The 13,859-nt window shown below is 42.1% G+C and overlaps 1 protein-coding gene across 1 annotated transcript in view; it reads left to right on the top strand.

The window, feature by feature from the left end:
• The first annotated feature begins 3,983 nt into the window (after window positions 1-3,983).
• Window positions 3,984-13,859, top strand: part of sdc2 (syndecan 2) — a 58,904-nt gene continuing 49,028 nt past the window's right edge. Inside the window, exon 1 of the mRNA XM_088328857.1 lies at window positions 3,984-4,335. Coding sequence (XP_088184983.1) covers window positions 4,276-4,335 — 60 coding nt within the window. The 5' untranslated portion in view covers window positions 3,984-4,275. The remainder of the gene's footprint in view (window positions 4,336-13,859) is intronic.

The raw sequence follows: 13,859 nt of genomic DNA, 5'->3' as shown, positions 1-13,859 counted from the left end.
CCGCCTAACCCTGAATTAAGATCAGGTATCACCGAATACTCATACTTAGTATCGTTGCGTGCCATCAAATATAATCTAAACATGATTAAAAAAAAATTCCTCAGACAATATCAATATTCCAGTCTTTAGTTCTTACTGGTATCAATTAAGCTGATAGCTGTAAGTGTATTTGTTGCAAGTACACTTACTTCGGAATTTGACATGTTACTAATTGTGCAACATAAGTGGCATTGTGAATGGCAAACGTTGAATTAAATTAAGTCGTGTTTATTTGCAAATCCCTTAATCACAGGAAGTCTCAAAGGGCTGCATAGAGCACAGACCATTACAGACTACAGACTATTATTACACTATCCCCTGATCTAAAACCTTTATGAGGGCAAGATAAAAACTCTAAACCTCAGCAGGGACCGCACATGAGGTAATCCCCCTTCCAGGATGACCAGGCTGCAACGGATGTTGCAATGACAAATAATACACAGATATTGTCAACATAAAATATAGGTCATTAATAAGGTATAGAATATAAGTGTGTTTTAAGCCTAGACTACGTGGCGTGGCGTAGTGCACTACATGGACAAAAGTCAGGGGAGTTTAACTAAGACCCAAAACACCTAATGGCCTCAGAAGAGTCACTGACAATGTGTCAAGGTTGCACTATAAGGTGAATTATGTAATATTCTACCTTTTAACTGGGCACTTTGCTTACTGGTTCTCAGCAGTGTTTTTTGCCTCACGTTTCTGGAAAAACTGATCCAATGACATTTGCCTTTGTCGGCTCTTGACGATCCTTTGGAAATGCGCGAAGCAGACGTCATCATAATGAGCGATAGCCCGACTTGTCAGAAGTTTTTCTGGGTAATATCTTTTCACGAATTCCGAAACTTTGTCCAATTTTGCCAACATGTCTTTGATACGGGCTGTTGAAATGATGGCTGCGTCCTTGTGGGCACAAACGCTTTCCTTTTTCATACCCCTCTATTATTTCTTGTTTCCTTTTGATGGCCAGACAAAGTCTCTTTCTCTTCTTCTCTCATTGCCACTTTTCTGCGTGTCTTTTGTGGGGTCCATTGCGAATGCTAGCTTTTTGTCATCCTGAAAGTATGAATTAAAACGGCAGGATGTTTCATATCACAGTTTTAAGATTAATACCACATAATGATCAAACACCTTTAAACTGACGGTGTGTACAATTTAGTGCCTCCTAGAGGTACAAAAAATAAAATACATGAACTATCACATCAATACACAAAATGGTGTTTACAAAGCCTGAAGGGTACAGAAAGAGAATGCAGGGATTCACACTTACGCATCGGATTTCCAGGTAGAACTCTGGGAGCGGCATATGGCAGCGCGTAGTGTGCTGTATGTTTTACTTTTTATCCTGAAACCTATTCGTAACTAGAGAAAAATATTTTCCATTTCAAGTACTTCGTGACCTGACACTTTCGTATGAAGAGACCTTTGTAAGTAGAGGTACCACTGTATGGCATGTTAACAGCGAAAAAACGATACCTGGCATTTGCCTAAAAGGGGAAAAAAACGATTATCGATACAGGATTGGTTTTTTTTGTTTTGTTTTGTTTTTTTTCAGATAATAGGATATTAAAATTCAAGATTCAGTTCTCACTGACATCAATACCAAGTGCCAATAGCAGTAAAAATGTCTTTTGCAAGTACCCCTACTTTAAAATGTAGTATGTTCAATTGTACAATACAAAGCAGCATTGCAAATAACCTAACTATAACTTCGAATTAAGGTCAGGTATTGGCAGCTACTGATTCTGGGTTCTGGTACCCACCGTCAAATATAATCTAAGCATGATTTTTTTTCGAAGACAGAAATTGCTGTTGCTAGCAAAGGATTTGCCTGATACGAATAAAATGATTTCGATACAATTTTTTTCAGACAATACCAATATAAACATTTAAGTCTTCAGTTCCCACAAAAAATGATTCCAATAGCAGTAAGTATGTCAGTTTCAAGTACTCTAACTCCAAAATATGACATGTGAACAGCTCGATACCAATGCCCGGTATCAGTATTTACTGTGTGAATTTAACATAGCAACATAATAATTATGATTACCCAGGAAATGCTCACGAGGACCATACTCCATAGCAGAAGGAGCTTTGCCTTGTTCCTAATTGGCTGCATAATCCATGAAACGTTAAGCCCTCTGAAAACCACAAGGACACAAAGCTGGGGCGTCCTGGGGTTTGAATACCTTCTTTTTAATTACTTTTTATAATTAAACTCACTCTTATTTAAAAATAACTTTCCAAGTAATGCTCTTTTCTGCTGTCTGTTACCCCAGTTTTGCTGATGTTACTTTTTGGGTGTCATTTTCTTTGCAGAAGTAAGAGGAAGAATAAGTTGATAAGGGCAAAACTTGGCACCTAATTAGAATTTTCTTATTTTATATTTATTTTAAATCATTTCTTATTTTGTGATCCCTGTATCATTTTCATGTAGTTATACTTCCCTTTACTCTTCCTATTTCATTTATTGAGTTATTATTGAAAGGATCCTTGTTTGGGATAGGATGGATGGATAATTTAGTTCATACAGTTTAAAAATGCTTTGTGTGTGATACTTAAAAATCTCATTATTTCTCATCTCATTAGCTGCACCACTTATCCTCAGTAGGGCCGCGGGGGTGCTGGAGCCCATCCCAGCAATCATCGGGCAATGGGCAGGGGACACCCTGAACTGGTTGCCAGCTAATCACAGGGACAGACAACTCGCTCGCTCATTCACACCTAGGGACAAATTGGACCAGCCAATCCAACTGAAATGCATGTCTTTGGAATGTGGGAGGAAACTGGAGTGCCCGGAAGAAACCCACGCAAGCCCTGGGAGAACATACAAACTCCGCACAGGTAGGCTGGTAGCTGGATTTGAACCCACACAGGAGGTTCCCAAGACCTTAGAACTGTGCCGCACACGCGCTAACCACTGCCCCGCCGTGCTGTACTCTATTTTTTTTTCTTTCTGGTAAATGTCTAAAATCACCGCTAGGGAGAAGCATTGTACTTAAAAGATTGCTCTTGATGGTTTAAAATGTGCAGATTTATTTATTACGTTCTTTCAACTCAAACTACTGATTACAATTTTAAAAGAAAAAAATATTTGTTCATGCAATCATTTAATAGTTTTTATTCCAAATGCATAAACCACTGATACGACTTGGCTGGTTTTAAACCCTTTTAAAAAATTGTTTTCTCACCTAATATAACCTCTTCTATAATATTGCTTCGGGTAAGTCATATAGTAACAATACAGTATACTAATATTTGGGGGGAAACGAGTACTTGATATTTTTGTAATACATGTATAGCGTTATTTGAATGATAGACCTGCTTTAAATTTACAAACATAAATAAATAAACAAAAAAAAAAAATCCTCGTTTGAAAATGTATTATAGTAAGCAACATAATCCCATATTTCGATTTCAACGTTGGCCAGTTATTCAGATACATGCCAATTTTGTCCTCCAATTATTTTAAATTATTTACTTAAGTAGAAAATAAACAAATATGCCATTTAAGTGTATTTTTCTCGTTTTTCGTGCTATTCTTATATTTCATTTTTGTTTTATTCGTAACAAAATACAAAAAGCGCTTAAATTTGTCAAGTAATCGGACAATAAATATTAAACAGCTAGGAGTTAAATTAATATAATTCAAGTCCCTAATAATGAGTTCTTATCTAAAACTAAGAATATTAGAATCTACAGTATTTACAATTTTTGATGCAAAACATAAACATCTCTGTGAAATTAATTTTACATGCCTCAGTGTTTAGGCTCTATTTAAATGTAATTTTAATACATATTACGTACTCCCACTTGAAAAACTACGTTCATTAATACGCAAATGAACATGAATGTAAACAATTCCAAGGTGCCGTAAGTCGGCTTCATGTGTCGTAAAAGAGAGAGGGCGAGCAAGAGAGGGAGAAAGAGAGAGAGCGAGAGAGACGAAAGATTTGTCTGATGTGGATTTTACCAACCAAGGCTGCGCGTGGAGGACTTATCTATTAACCCTCTCCTTTTTTTCTCCCGCTATTCGTCAAATTCACCAGCAAATATTGAAAAAATATATTGTTTTTTGAAGGAATAAATTGGGGCTGTTGAAGAAAAAGATTTTTTTAAAAAAACAATACTTATTCGGTGGTCCCACGAGAGAACCGCTTTGGACCGGAGGCAGACGTGGAAAAGAAAGGAAATTGTGTTTAATTTACGTGGTTTCCCACTCAAATACACGGAATAATGAGGAAGGTTTGCTTCGTTTTGATCCTCGGCTTGGCGCTTTACCTCACCGGGGAAAGGGTAAGTTCAACTTAGAAAAACTATCACGCAAACTGTTGTTCTCTGAAGAATTCAACTCAGGGCGACTCAATAAAATTAATTGGGATTGAATTCATGGTTTTCAAATTTCTCCTATTTTGATGCTTTTAAAATACGCAAACAGTCCAGAATTGTTGCGTGAAGTTGCAAAACTAATGCGTTCGAGTGCTATTGGAAATGTTCCAATTAAGGATGTGCGACTGTCGATACCGGTCATAGTTAAGGTATCGGTACCAGCAACGGCAGCCGAAATAAGCATGGCTGCCTTTTGGTCACCATTTAAATGTCAGGAACCTGAAATCAAACTGATCGTATTTTGCCATCAAATTATGTTTAGATTTAAAGGTACATTGGGTAAAATTTGACCATTAGATGGCACTGTATTGTCTAACGGGAACGGACTGCTGTCAAATGAGCACAGAGTAGCAGCAACATGGCGGCAATTACTAGTAAAAGTAATACACGTTTCTTGACCATCCATCCATCCATTATCTGCACCGCTTATCCTCAGTAGGGTCGCGGGGGTGCTGGAGCCCATTTTCGGGCAGTGGGCAGGGGACACCCTGAACTGGTTGCCAGCCAGTCGCAGGGCACATAGGGACAGACAATTCACTCGCTCATTCACACCTAGAGACATTTTGAACCGGCCGATTAACCTGACATGTTTTTTGGAATGTGGGAGGAAACCCACGCAAGCACGGGGAGAACATGCAAACTCCACACAGGAAGGTTCGATCTCATGAACTCAGAACTGTGCCGCATACGCGCTAACCACTGCGCCGCCGTGCGGCACCGTTTCTTGACCTATGAATATTTTTTTTAAATAATATTGATGTGATAGTTCATGTATTTTATTTTTTGTACCTCTAGGAGGCAATAAATTGTACACACCGTCAGTTTAAAGGTGTTTGATCATTATGTGGTATTAATCTTAAAACTGTGATATGAAACATCCTGCCGTTTGAATTCATACCTTTAGGATAAAAATCTTGAAAAAGAAAACAGAAAAAAGTAAGTGGTTGTTATTTGTGTGCTTTTTTTAATTGTTGTGAGATTTCCTTAACCTGCAAACATTAAGTTGTAAAAGTAATGCAATTGGAATTTTGATGAAGAATGTTCTAAATAAAAATGAACGAGTAACAATACCACACTTTTTTATGGTATCGGCAGTCACAATGGTGGCTGATGCCATTATCGGATGCCTTCCACTTAGTTTATAACACAGTTGTAGAGCAATGTAGTTTCATATAAATATTGCAGTGTGAATATCGATACCATGTATCGCAATCAAGCTCTTTACAAACCATAATTCGAGGTAGGGTCACTTGCAACGGATATAGTCACTGCTATCAGCGTTTTGGATCAATATTATTGAGAAATGAAGACTTAAACGTTACGTAAATTGCTATGAAATATGTTAGGATTCTAGCACATTTTAGTCACTTACATCCATCAACGTCTTCTTAATGATTTGGGCCCCGAAAAATGTGATATTGACCTTCCCATAATTTGGTAAAGGGTAGATTGTCATTAAATTTTGTCAGGATTTAAAGGTATTTCATTAATTAACACGGTATCAGTGTCAATAACTACCCACTATTTGGGATTTTGGTATCTAAAAAAATTGTGATATTGAAGATCCCGTCGTTTGAATTCATAATTTTGGCAATATGACCCAAAAAGAAACATTTTTTCCCTTGTATTTTCTTGTGAATGGACCAGTCCCCTTTTAATTATGTAAAAAAATGTTATAGATTGCTTGGAATGTGACGTAATGAACGAAATAAGTTAATCGAAATCTTGTGCCACGATTTTTTTCATCTGGACTTTTTCTTTGGAATCACATGAAGCCAATATTCTAATTAAAGATGCTTGATATCACATGTTTTCAGACCAGTATTTGCATCTCATTTCCGAGTAGTCATCAATACCGATACCACATAAAACTTACCTCTTCAAAAAATGACTGTTGGTTTGAAGAGTTAAACTTGCCCCGTCATTAATTTTCAAATTGTATTATTCAAGAACCCCTAGGCCAGGCATGTCAAACTCAGTTTGGCTCAGGGGCCAGATCCAGACTTTATGTTTTCAGGTTTTTAGGTTTTCAGTAAAATATGTCAACTCCACATATTTAGCTTTGTTTTTGGTACTATGTTTTACCATTCAGCCTACATTTGTAGCCTACCCTACAAATTATTATCACACATGATAAGGGATCTTGTATATGCACAACAGATTTATTTACAAACAATGAGAAATTTTTTTTCATGTTTGGCATTGAATGTGTTTTGTGTTTTTTTATTTTAACTGTTAAGTAAATGCATCTTTACACCTGAACCAACTCACTACGATCATAAACAAACTCAAGTGGGAACTATGATGAAAAATATACATGCCTCAATTGTCGTACTGCTTGGAAATAAATAAACATGAACTAAAAAATAAGAGTTTTGTAAATGAACGGGCAATAACATCAGACAAAACGACTAGGCTGGGCCCTCTTAACACCTTTACTGCCCAATTGCGGAAAGGATGGAGAATTTGGTTTGCATTTCTTTAAAAAAAAAAAAAAAATCATAATTTTTGATAAAAAAATGAGCTAGAGACTTGCTTTCTTTACTTACTTGAAAATTCAAGCCGGGCCAGATTAAGTCATCCAAACAGCCTGATCCGGTCCGCTGGCCCTATGTTTGACATTGTACCCCAGAAGAAAGCCCATATTTGTATCGAATTCGATGGCCAGTACCGATACCCCTTTTTGATCTTCCCTGGGAGTGTAAATTAGCCTGATGGTCGCAGTGACAACTTTTGGCACCATCTTGCCCTTGTCATCATTATGTTTTCCCGTGGGTTGTGACTTGCCGCCTGGCCCGTTGCCCAGTCCCGCGTCAGAACTTGTGGTCCAATTAGTCACGGCAGACACTCCATGACCTCTTTGATGCACGTCTTTGATGTACACGGTGACATTTAATTGTGCATACTGTAGGCTGTTTGTCTGACCTGGCGTTGCTCTCTTGCAATTGTCACGGTCACTGTCGGACACCATTGACTTATCCGGACAAAATCAGTTTTTACACTTTCACGTCCAAAATAATCTTTTGTTTTTCTTTCGAGTGTTGTGTTGAGGAATTTTATCATGAATGCACTGGAATGAATATTTGTGGCCGAAATCGAAAACCGAAAATGTGTCAAACTCGGCAGAAACATCAAAATGACTTGCTTAAATGTACTAATATGAAATGACAACTACAGTGGAACCTCGGTTCTCGACCATAATCCGTTCCAGAACCCTGTTCGAGAACCGATTTGTTCAATCACCGAAATCATTTTTCCCATTAAAAATAATGTAAATCGTTTTAATCCGTTCCAACACCCTGAATGTTTACCATGAATGTGTAACATAAACATGAAGCTAGCCCAGGCTAATCGTACGTTCGCGTTATCGTAATCTTCCGTACGAAAGATTACGCTAACATGAACGTGTAAAAAAAAAATCAGGTCGTGTACAAGTCATTTAGCACCACAAGTGGCTAGCGCTTCATTGGAAAGGGGGCTCTGTTCCAACACCCTGAATTTTGGGCTCAGTTCAAACACCCTGAATGTTTTCCTGAATGTTCAACGTAATCATAGAGCTAACCCAGGCTAATCGTACTTTCGCGTTGTACAAAGTACATGTTTACGAATTATAAATGCTAAACCGTAGCTAGTTAGCTCTGTACTTTTCGCATGTACACATTAGCCAAAGTTGGGCAAGAGCCTAAGAAAAATTTGGAGCCGAGATACATAAACTTTCGGGAAAATGGTTTGTTAGTAAACGAACGTGTAAAAAAAAAAAGATAAAGAATTATGAATAGGATGTCTTACCTTTGTGGTGGTCAGCAGAAGGTGCATGCTGTATTCCCTAGCAGGATCGGAAACTCGCACACCTCTTTCATATTTAGTTATTACGTCTTTCTTAAAGGCAATAGTTGTACGAACAACTTTTCTTTTTTCACCTGTCCTGCTTGCACCGACCTACTTCGGAGGCATAGTTTGGGGCTAAAACACTCCGTTCACCGATATTAAAAGCGAAAGCAAAAAGAGGCAATTGCGCACGTGATAACAGTTTGTGACGAGGGGTGGGGGCGATCTACACCCGTACGCCGCTCAGCATCGCACCCTAGCGTACGCACTCACACATTACCTGCGTTCGAACTCCGAATTTTTGACCGAACAGCGAAGCAAGAATTTCTCGAAATTTTTGGTCGAACACCGATTTGTTCGAACTGAGAGGCGTTCGAAAACCGAGGTTCCACTGTACATGAAAGTTATAATACTAGATGCTATTTTTAAGTCTTTCCTTTATTTAATTCTAATAAAACAACATAAAGGGGCATTTAGCTACTTCCCAAAAATTCCACCAGACACCACAGAGATAAAGTAAAACTGCAGAAAATATAAAATGCAAATGATAAAATCAAATTCTTCTACTTTGGTACTTTGAATAAAGTGGCTGTTTTCTAAGGAAAATAAATAGCTTGTCAGTTGCCACACATATACTTACTTTTTTTACTTATTGCTCCAGCGAAGGTCGGGGGGTCCCGTCCCTGTGCGTTGAGCCGACCAGATGAACCAGGTTTTTCCAATGCTGGCGGTCTTGTGCCAGCTGTTCTGCATCCTCTACGGCAACTCCGTGTTGTTGGAGGTCGCCCGCAACGACGTCGAGCCATCGAGTGCGGGGTTTCCCTCGTGGTCGTCTCCAGCCTGCGGCCTTTGGGTCAAACTGGAGAATGGCTCGTGTCGGATGGTCTGGTGGTAGACGAAGGACATGGCCAAACCAGCGGGTGCGGCGTTGTGCGACCAAGGAAGATGCTTGGGGCTGGCACGTGCGGGCTCTGAGCTCTTTATTGGAGACTCGCTGGGGCCACCTGATGTTCTCGATGGTTCTGAGAGCCCTGCTATCAAAACCATCGATTCTTGTGGCCAGGGTGTCGTTCAGGGGCCATGTTTCTGAGCCATAAAGCAGGATAGGGAGTACGGCGAGGTTGTAAATGCGGAGCTTCGTCTTGCGTGCGATGGTCTGGTGCCGCCAGAGTGGTTTCCAGAGAGACTGCAGAGCAGATGCTGCCAGGGCTCTTCTGCGGAGAATCTCTGGTTTTAGGTCCCCATTGTCTGTCACCATGGACCCCAGATATACAAAGCTCTTGACAGGCTCTACGATGTCGCTACCAATTTGGATGGGAGGTGGATCTGGTCCATCACCGACATACATGAACTTGGTTTTCGTCCAACTCACTTGCAGGCCAAGCCGCGCTGCCTCTTCGCTGTAAATGCCCAGAGCGTCTCTCAGCTGGCTGTAGGAAGTGCTGAGAATGATGGTGTCGTCAGCATACTCCAGGTCAGTCAGGTGGTAGTTGCCGAAAGACACTCCGGGGATGCGCTCACTAACCCTGAACATCAGATGGTCGATGATGCAATTAAAAAGGTCGGGAGCAGCCACACAGCCTTGGCGAACGCCGCTGGAGATAGCAAACCAGTCGGAGTCAATGCCGTTGATACGGACACAGCTCTCTGTGTTGCTGTAGAGCAGCTTGAACAGGGCTATGATCTTGGGTGGTGCTCTGAGAGCTTGGAGGATGTTCCACAGTGAAGAGTGGCAGACGGTGTCAAAGGCGGCCTTCAGATCAATGAATCCGATATATAGATGGCGATCTTTACGGAATTCACGGGTCTTTTCTATCAGCAAACGGACGGCAGAGATGTGGTCCGTTGTGGAGCGGTTGGGCATAAAGCCAGCCTGCTGGGGACGGCGGCAGCTTCTGATTGCTGGAAGGGCACGGCTGAGCAAGATCCTGGTAAAGACCTTGCCCGGGATGGAGAGTAAGGTTATGCCTCTGTGGTTTCCACAGACAAGCCTGTCGCCCTTGCATTTCCAGAAGGGCAAGATGACTCCTCTGGTCCAGTCGGTGGGCAGCTGCTCCGATTCCCACACCTGGTTGAATAGGCGGGTTAGCCACTCCACCATGCCATCACCGCCGGCCTTGAGCATCTCGCCGGTAATGGCACAGATGCCGGGGGCTTTCTTGGTGTTCAGCTTCTTCAGAGCAGCTCTCACTTCCTCGGGTGTTACGGGGTCTGTGCAGCAGGTGTCGTTAGGAGGTGCTGTGCTCGCAGCCCGTAGGAGGGTGGGATCAGCCGGGATGGTGCTGTGCTGCAAGAGGAGGCTAAAGTGCTCCTTCCAGCGCTCGAGGCAGTTGGCTTCTGTCATGATGAGGTTGCCGTCTGAGTCCTTTACCAGGGCTGTCTTTATGTGTGGGCCGCTACGGGCTTGGCGTAGTAGACTGAATACGCGGCTCATGTTGTTGTTGTTGGCCGCGGACTCAAGCTGTTGGGCTTCTGCCTGCCAAAACCTCTCCCTATCTTCAGCAATGGCCACATTGCGCAGGCGATTCAGTCTCCGATACTCTGTGAGGTCGCCTCGGAGTCGGGCCTCACGCCGCTGGTCTATGATGTTTAGTGTCCTCTCTGATATCCAGGGCTTTCCCGGGGAGGATCGCGGGCGTCCGAGGACATTGTGAGCAGACTGGAGGACACTTTCCTTGAAGGCCGCCCAGTCTGTCAGCTTGTCAGGAGCCAGGGTATCAAGAGAGCGGCGGATGGAGCAACTGAAGTCTCTGGCGATGTTGGGGTCGCTGAGTCGGGAGGAGTCGGGGCGAGGCAGAGTCTTGTGCTGGTTGGCTCGGAGCTTTAGCTTGAGCTGGGCCACCAGCAGACGATGGTCTGTGTTGCCAAGCTGTGCTCCTCTGAACACCCGGCAGTTGGTTACAAACGACTTCCAGCGTCGTGATATCAGGATGTGGTCCAATCCCTTCCTGGTTCTGCCATCTGGGCTGTACCACGTCCAGTGATGGATGCATTTCCGGGGAAACCAGGTGTCAGCAACACAAAGGTTGTTTTGGTGGCAGAGGAGGAGGAGGCGGTTGCCATTGTCGTTTGTTGTGCTGTCAACGAAGGTGGTGCCGACAGGTGAGCCGGGGGACCGATCAATGCTGGATAGAGTGGCGTTGGCATCAGTGAGGATGATGGTGACGTCGTGTGGTGGGGCTTGGTTGACAGCCTGGTGGAGTTGGTCAAAGAACGCGTCCTTCGCATCCTCATCAGCGACATCGGTGGGGGCGTAGGCGACGATCACTGTCATCTTGCCGTGATGGTGGAGGAATCGAGCAGACAGTAGTCTGTCACTTATTGGTGTCCAGCTGATGAGGGACCTCCGGAGGGCTTTTGGAATGGCAAGAGCCACACCGTAAAGGCCGGTCCGACTCTCGGGGCCACTCCAGATGTAGCAATGGTTGCCAGCTGTTGTTTCACCATTGCCTTGCCATCGTACTTCACAGAGCCCTGCCATGGTGATGTTATAGCGACAGAGCTCTCGGGACAGCAGGGTGGCAGCTCCGGGGCGAAGGAGTGTCTGGACATTCCAGGTGGCGACACGGGTCTTATGACGAAGATCGATCCGTACTCGTTGGTCGGGGGCAGGCTGGGGTCCGTTACCGTGTTGGTCAGTCCGGCTTCTTTCTCTGGTCAGTTTCGTAACAAAGTGTGTTTCTCCTGGGTGAGTTGTTAGCCCTCCGCAGGATAGTCGGTTGGTGGGGCTGCCACCTCACAGCGTACCGACACGCTGGGGTCTTTGTTTGTCTGGAACCTACCCCGGAGACCGGCCCGCCATGGGTGACCCTACCAGGAGCAAGCTCCCGACGGTATCGCTCTCCAGGGTCACTGGAACACGCAAGCCCCCTCGCCGCATCAAGGCCAGACCCATCCGAGGGGGCCACACATATACGCACACGCATAATCTCTCTTTCCACTTCATTTAAGTACTATTTTGCTTTTAATAGAAGATAGAGTGAATAGTGACAAGAAAGCGGGAGTAAATGGACTATTGCCTTAACAGAATAACTCTCACTTACAAAGTACATGTTTACGAATTAAAAATGCTAAACCGTAGCTAGTTAGCTCTGTACTGTTCGCATGTACACATTAGCCAAAGTTGGGCAAGCGGCTAAGAAAAATTTGGAGCCGAGATACATAAACTTTCGGGAAAATGGTTTGTTAGTAAAAGCTAAGCAGAGAAAAAAAAAAGGAGCTGCGTCGTGCGTAAACTCCCTTCCGAGCGAAAGCCAGGTTCAGATGGCTCCCCTCACATTTTTGGTCGTTTTGCAAACTTTTTTTGTTTTTTTTTGTTTGTTTTTTTTTTTCAGCTGAAAGCTAAAATGCACTTTTGTCATTTTTTTCAGAATATATATCGATTGCTCAATGGCTCTTACTGTTTTGTCATTGTTTTTAGCACTTTATTGAGGAATTCTATACCTACTGGTAAAATGATTGATGCCACCCCAATTAATAGTCACTGTGGTCTATTGACATTTTCTGTGTTGTACACAAGAACATAAATCAAAAGCTTGTTCTTAAAAACCAAGACCCGGAGTGTTTTGCTGCATTCCACTCGTTACATTTTACGATGTGTGTAATTTCAGTCATGTTTTGAAAGTAAACGCTGGAAGGCTTTGGAACGTCTCCTTTGGGCTTTGTGTTTTTGTAGACCATTGGGGAGACAGCTGAACCAATCTCCACTTGTTTGATCACTTACTCATTAAAACCCACTTCTGGTTCATGCTGGGACCCCCAGAAATCTCAGTATTATCACTTGGTCCAGAGGATTTTGCATTTAAATCAATTTAAAAAAATAAACCAATAATTTAAGACAGTTTTATTGTTAAAATCCTTCATAAAGTTTCTAGACAACATTAACAAATTTGGAACGAGATTTGATGCAAATATAATACTTGTAGCTTGCGCAAAAAACTGTGTGTCATACACTCTGTCTAATTGCCTAAAATACCAAAATTCTCAAATTTCCCCAGCTTTACTACTGATCTGTTAATGACGATTGACATCATATTATAAGGCAAACACATTGTAAATTATTAAATTGTATTCATACACAAATATATGAAGGAAAAAATAAATAAATAAAATATATATAGGTCGGTGGTTCGCGCCCCGGCCGAGTCATTCCTAAGACTTAAAAAGTGGTCGGCGGCGCCCTCTGTTGGCTGCGGCTGCATCGGCTCGCTACAACGGGTCAGGTGCAATCGACATTTCGTTCTGTGTACATTGTTACACAGAATGACAATACACGGAAATTATTATTATTATTATTATTATATATATATATATATATATATATATATATATATATATATATATATACACACACAGTGGAAACCTCGGTTCTCAAACATAATCCGTTCCAGAACCCTGTTCGAAAACCGATTTGTTCGATCACCGAAATCATTTTTCCCATTAAAAATAATGTAAATCGTTTTAATCCGTTCCAACACCCTGAATGTTTACCTTGAATGTTTAACGGAAACATAAAGCTAACCCAGGCTAATCGTACGTCCGCGTTATTGTAATCTTCCGTACGAAAGATTATGCTAACATGAACGTGTAAAAATAAAAAAATC

The sequence above is a fragment of the Urocampus carinirostris genome, chromosome 2, assembly GCF_059441175.1.
Source record: "Urocampus carinirostris isolate Australia breed hairy pipefish chromosome 2, RoL_Ucar_1.0, whole genome shotgun sequence".
NCBI classification, from domain to species: Eukaryota; Metazoa; Chordata; class Actinopteri; order Syngnathiformes; family Syngnathidae; genus Urocampus; species Urocampus carinirostris.
Note: the sequence above shows the minus strand (reverse complement) of the source record. Positions and strands in the feature narration are given on the sequence as shown.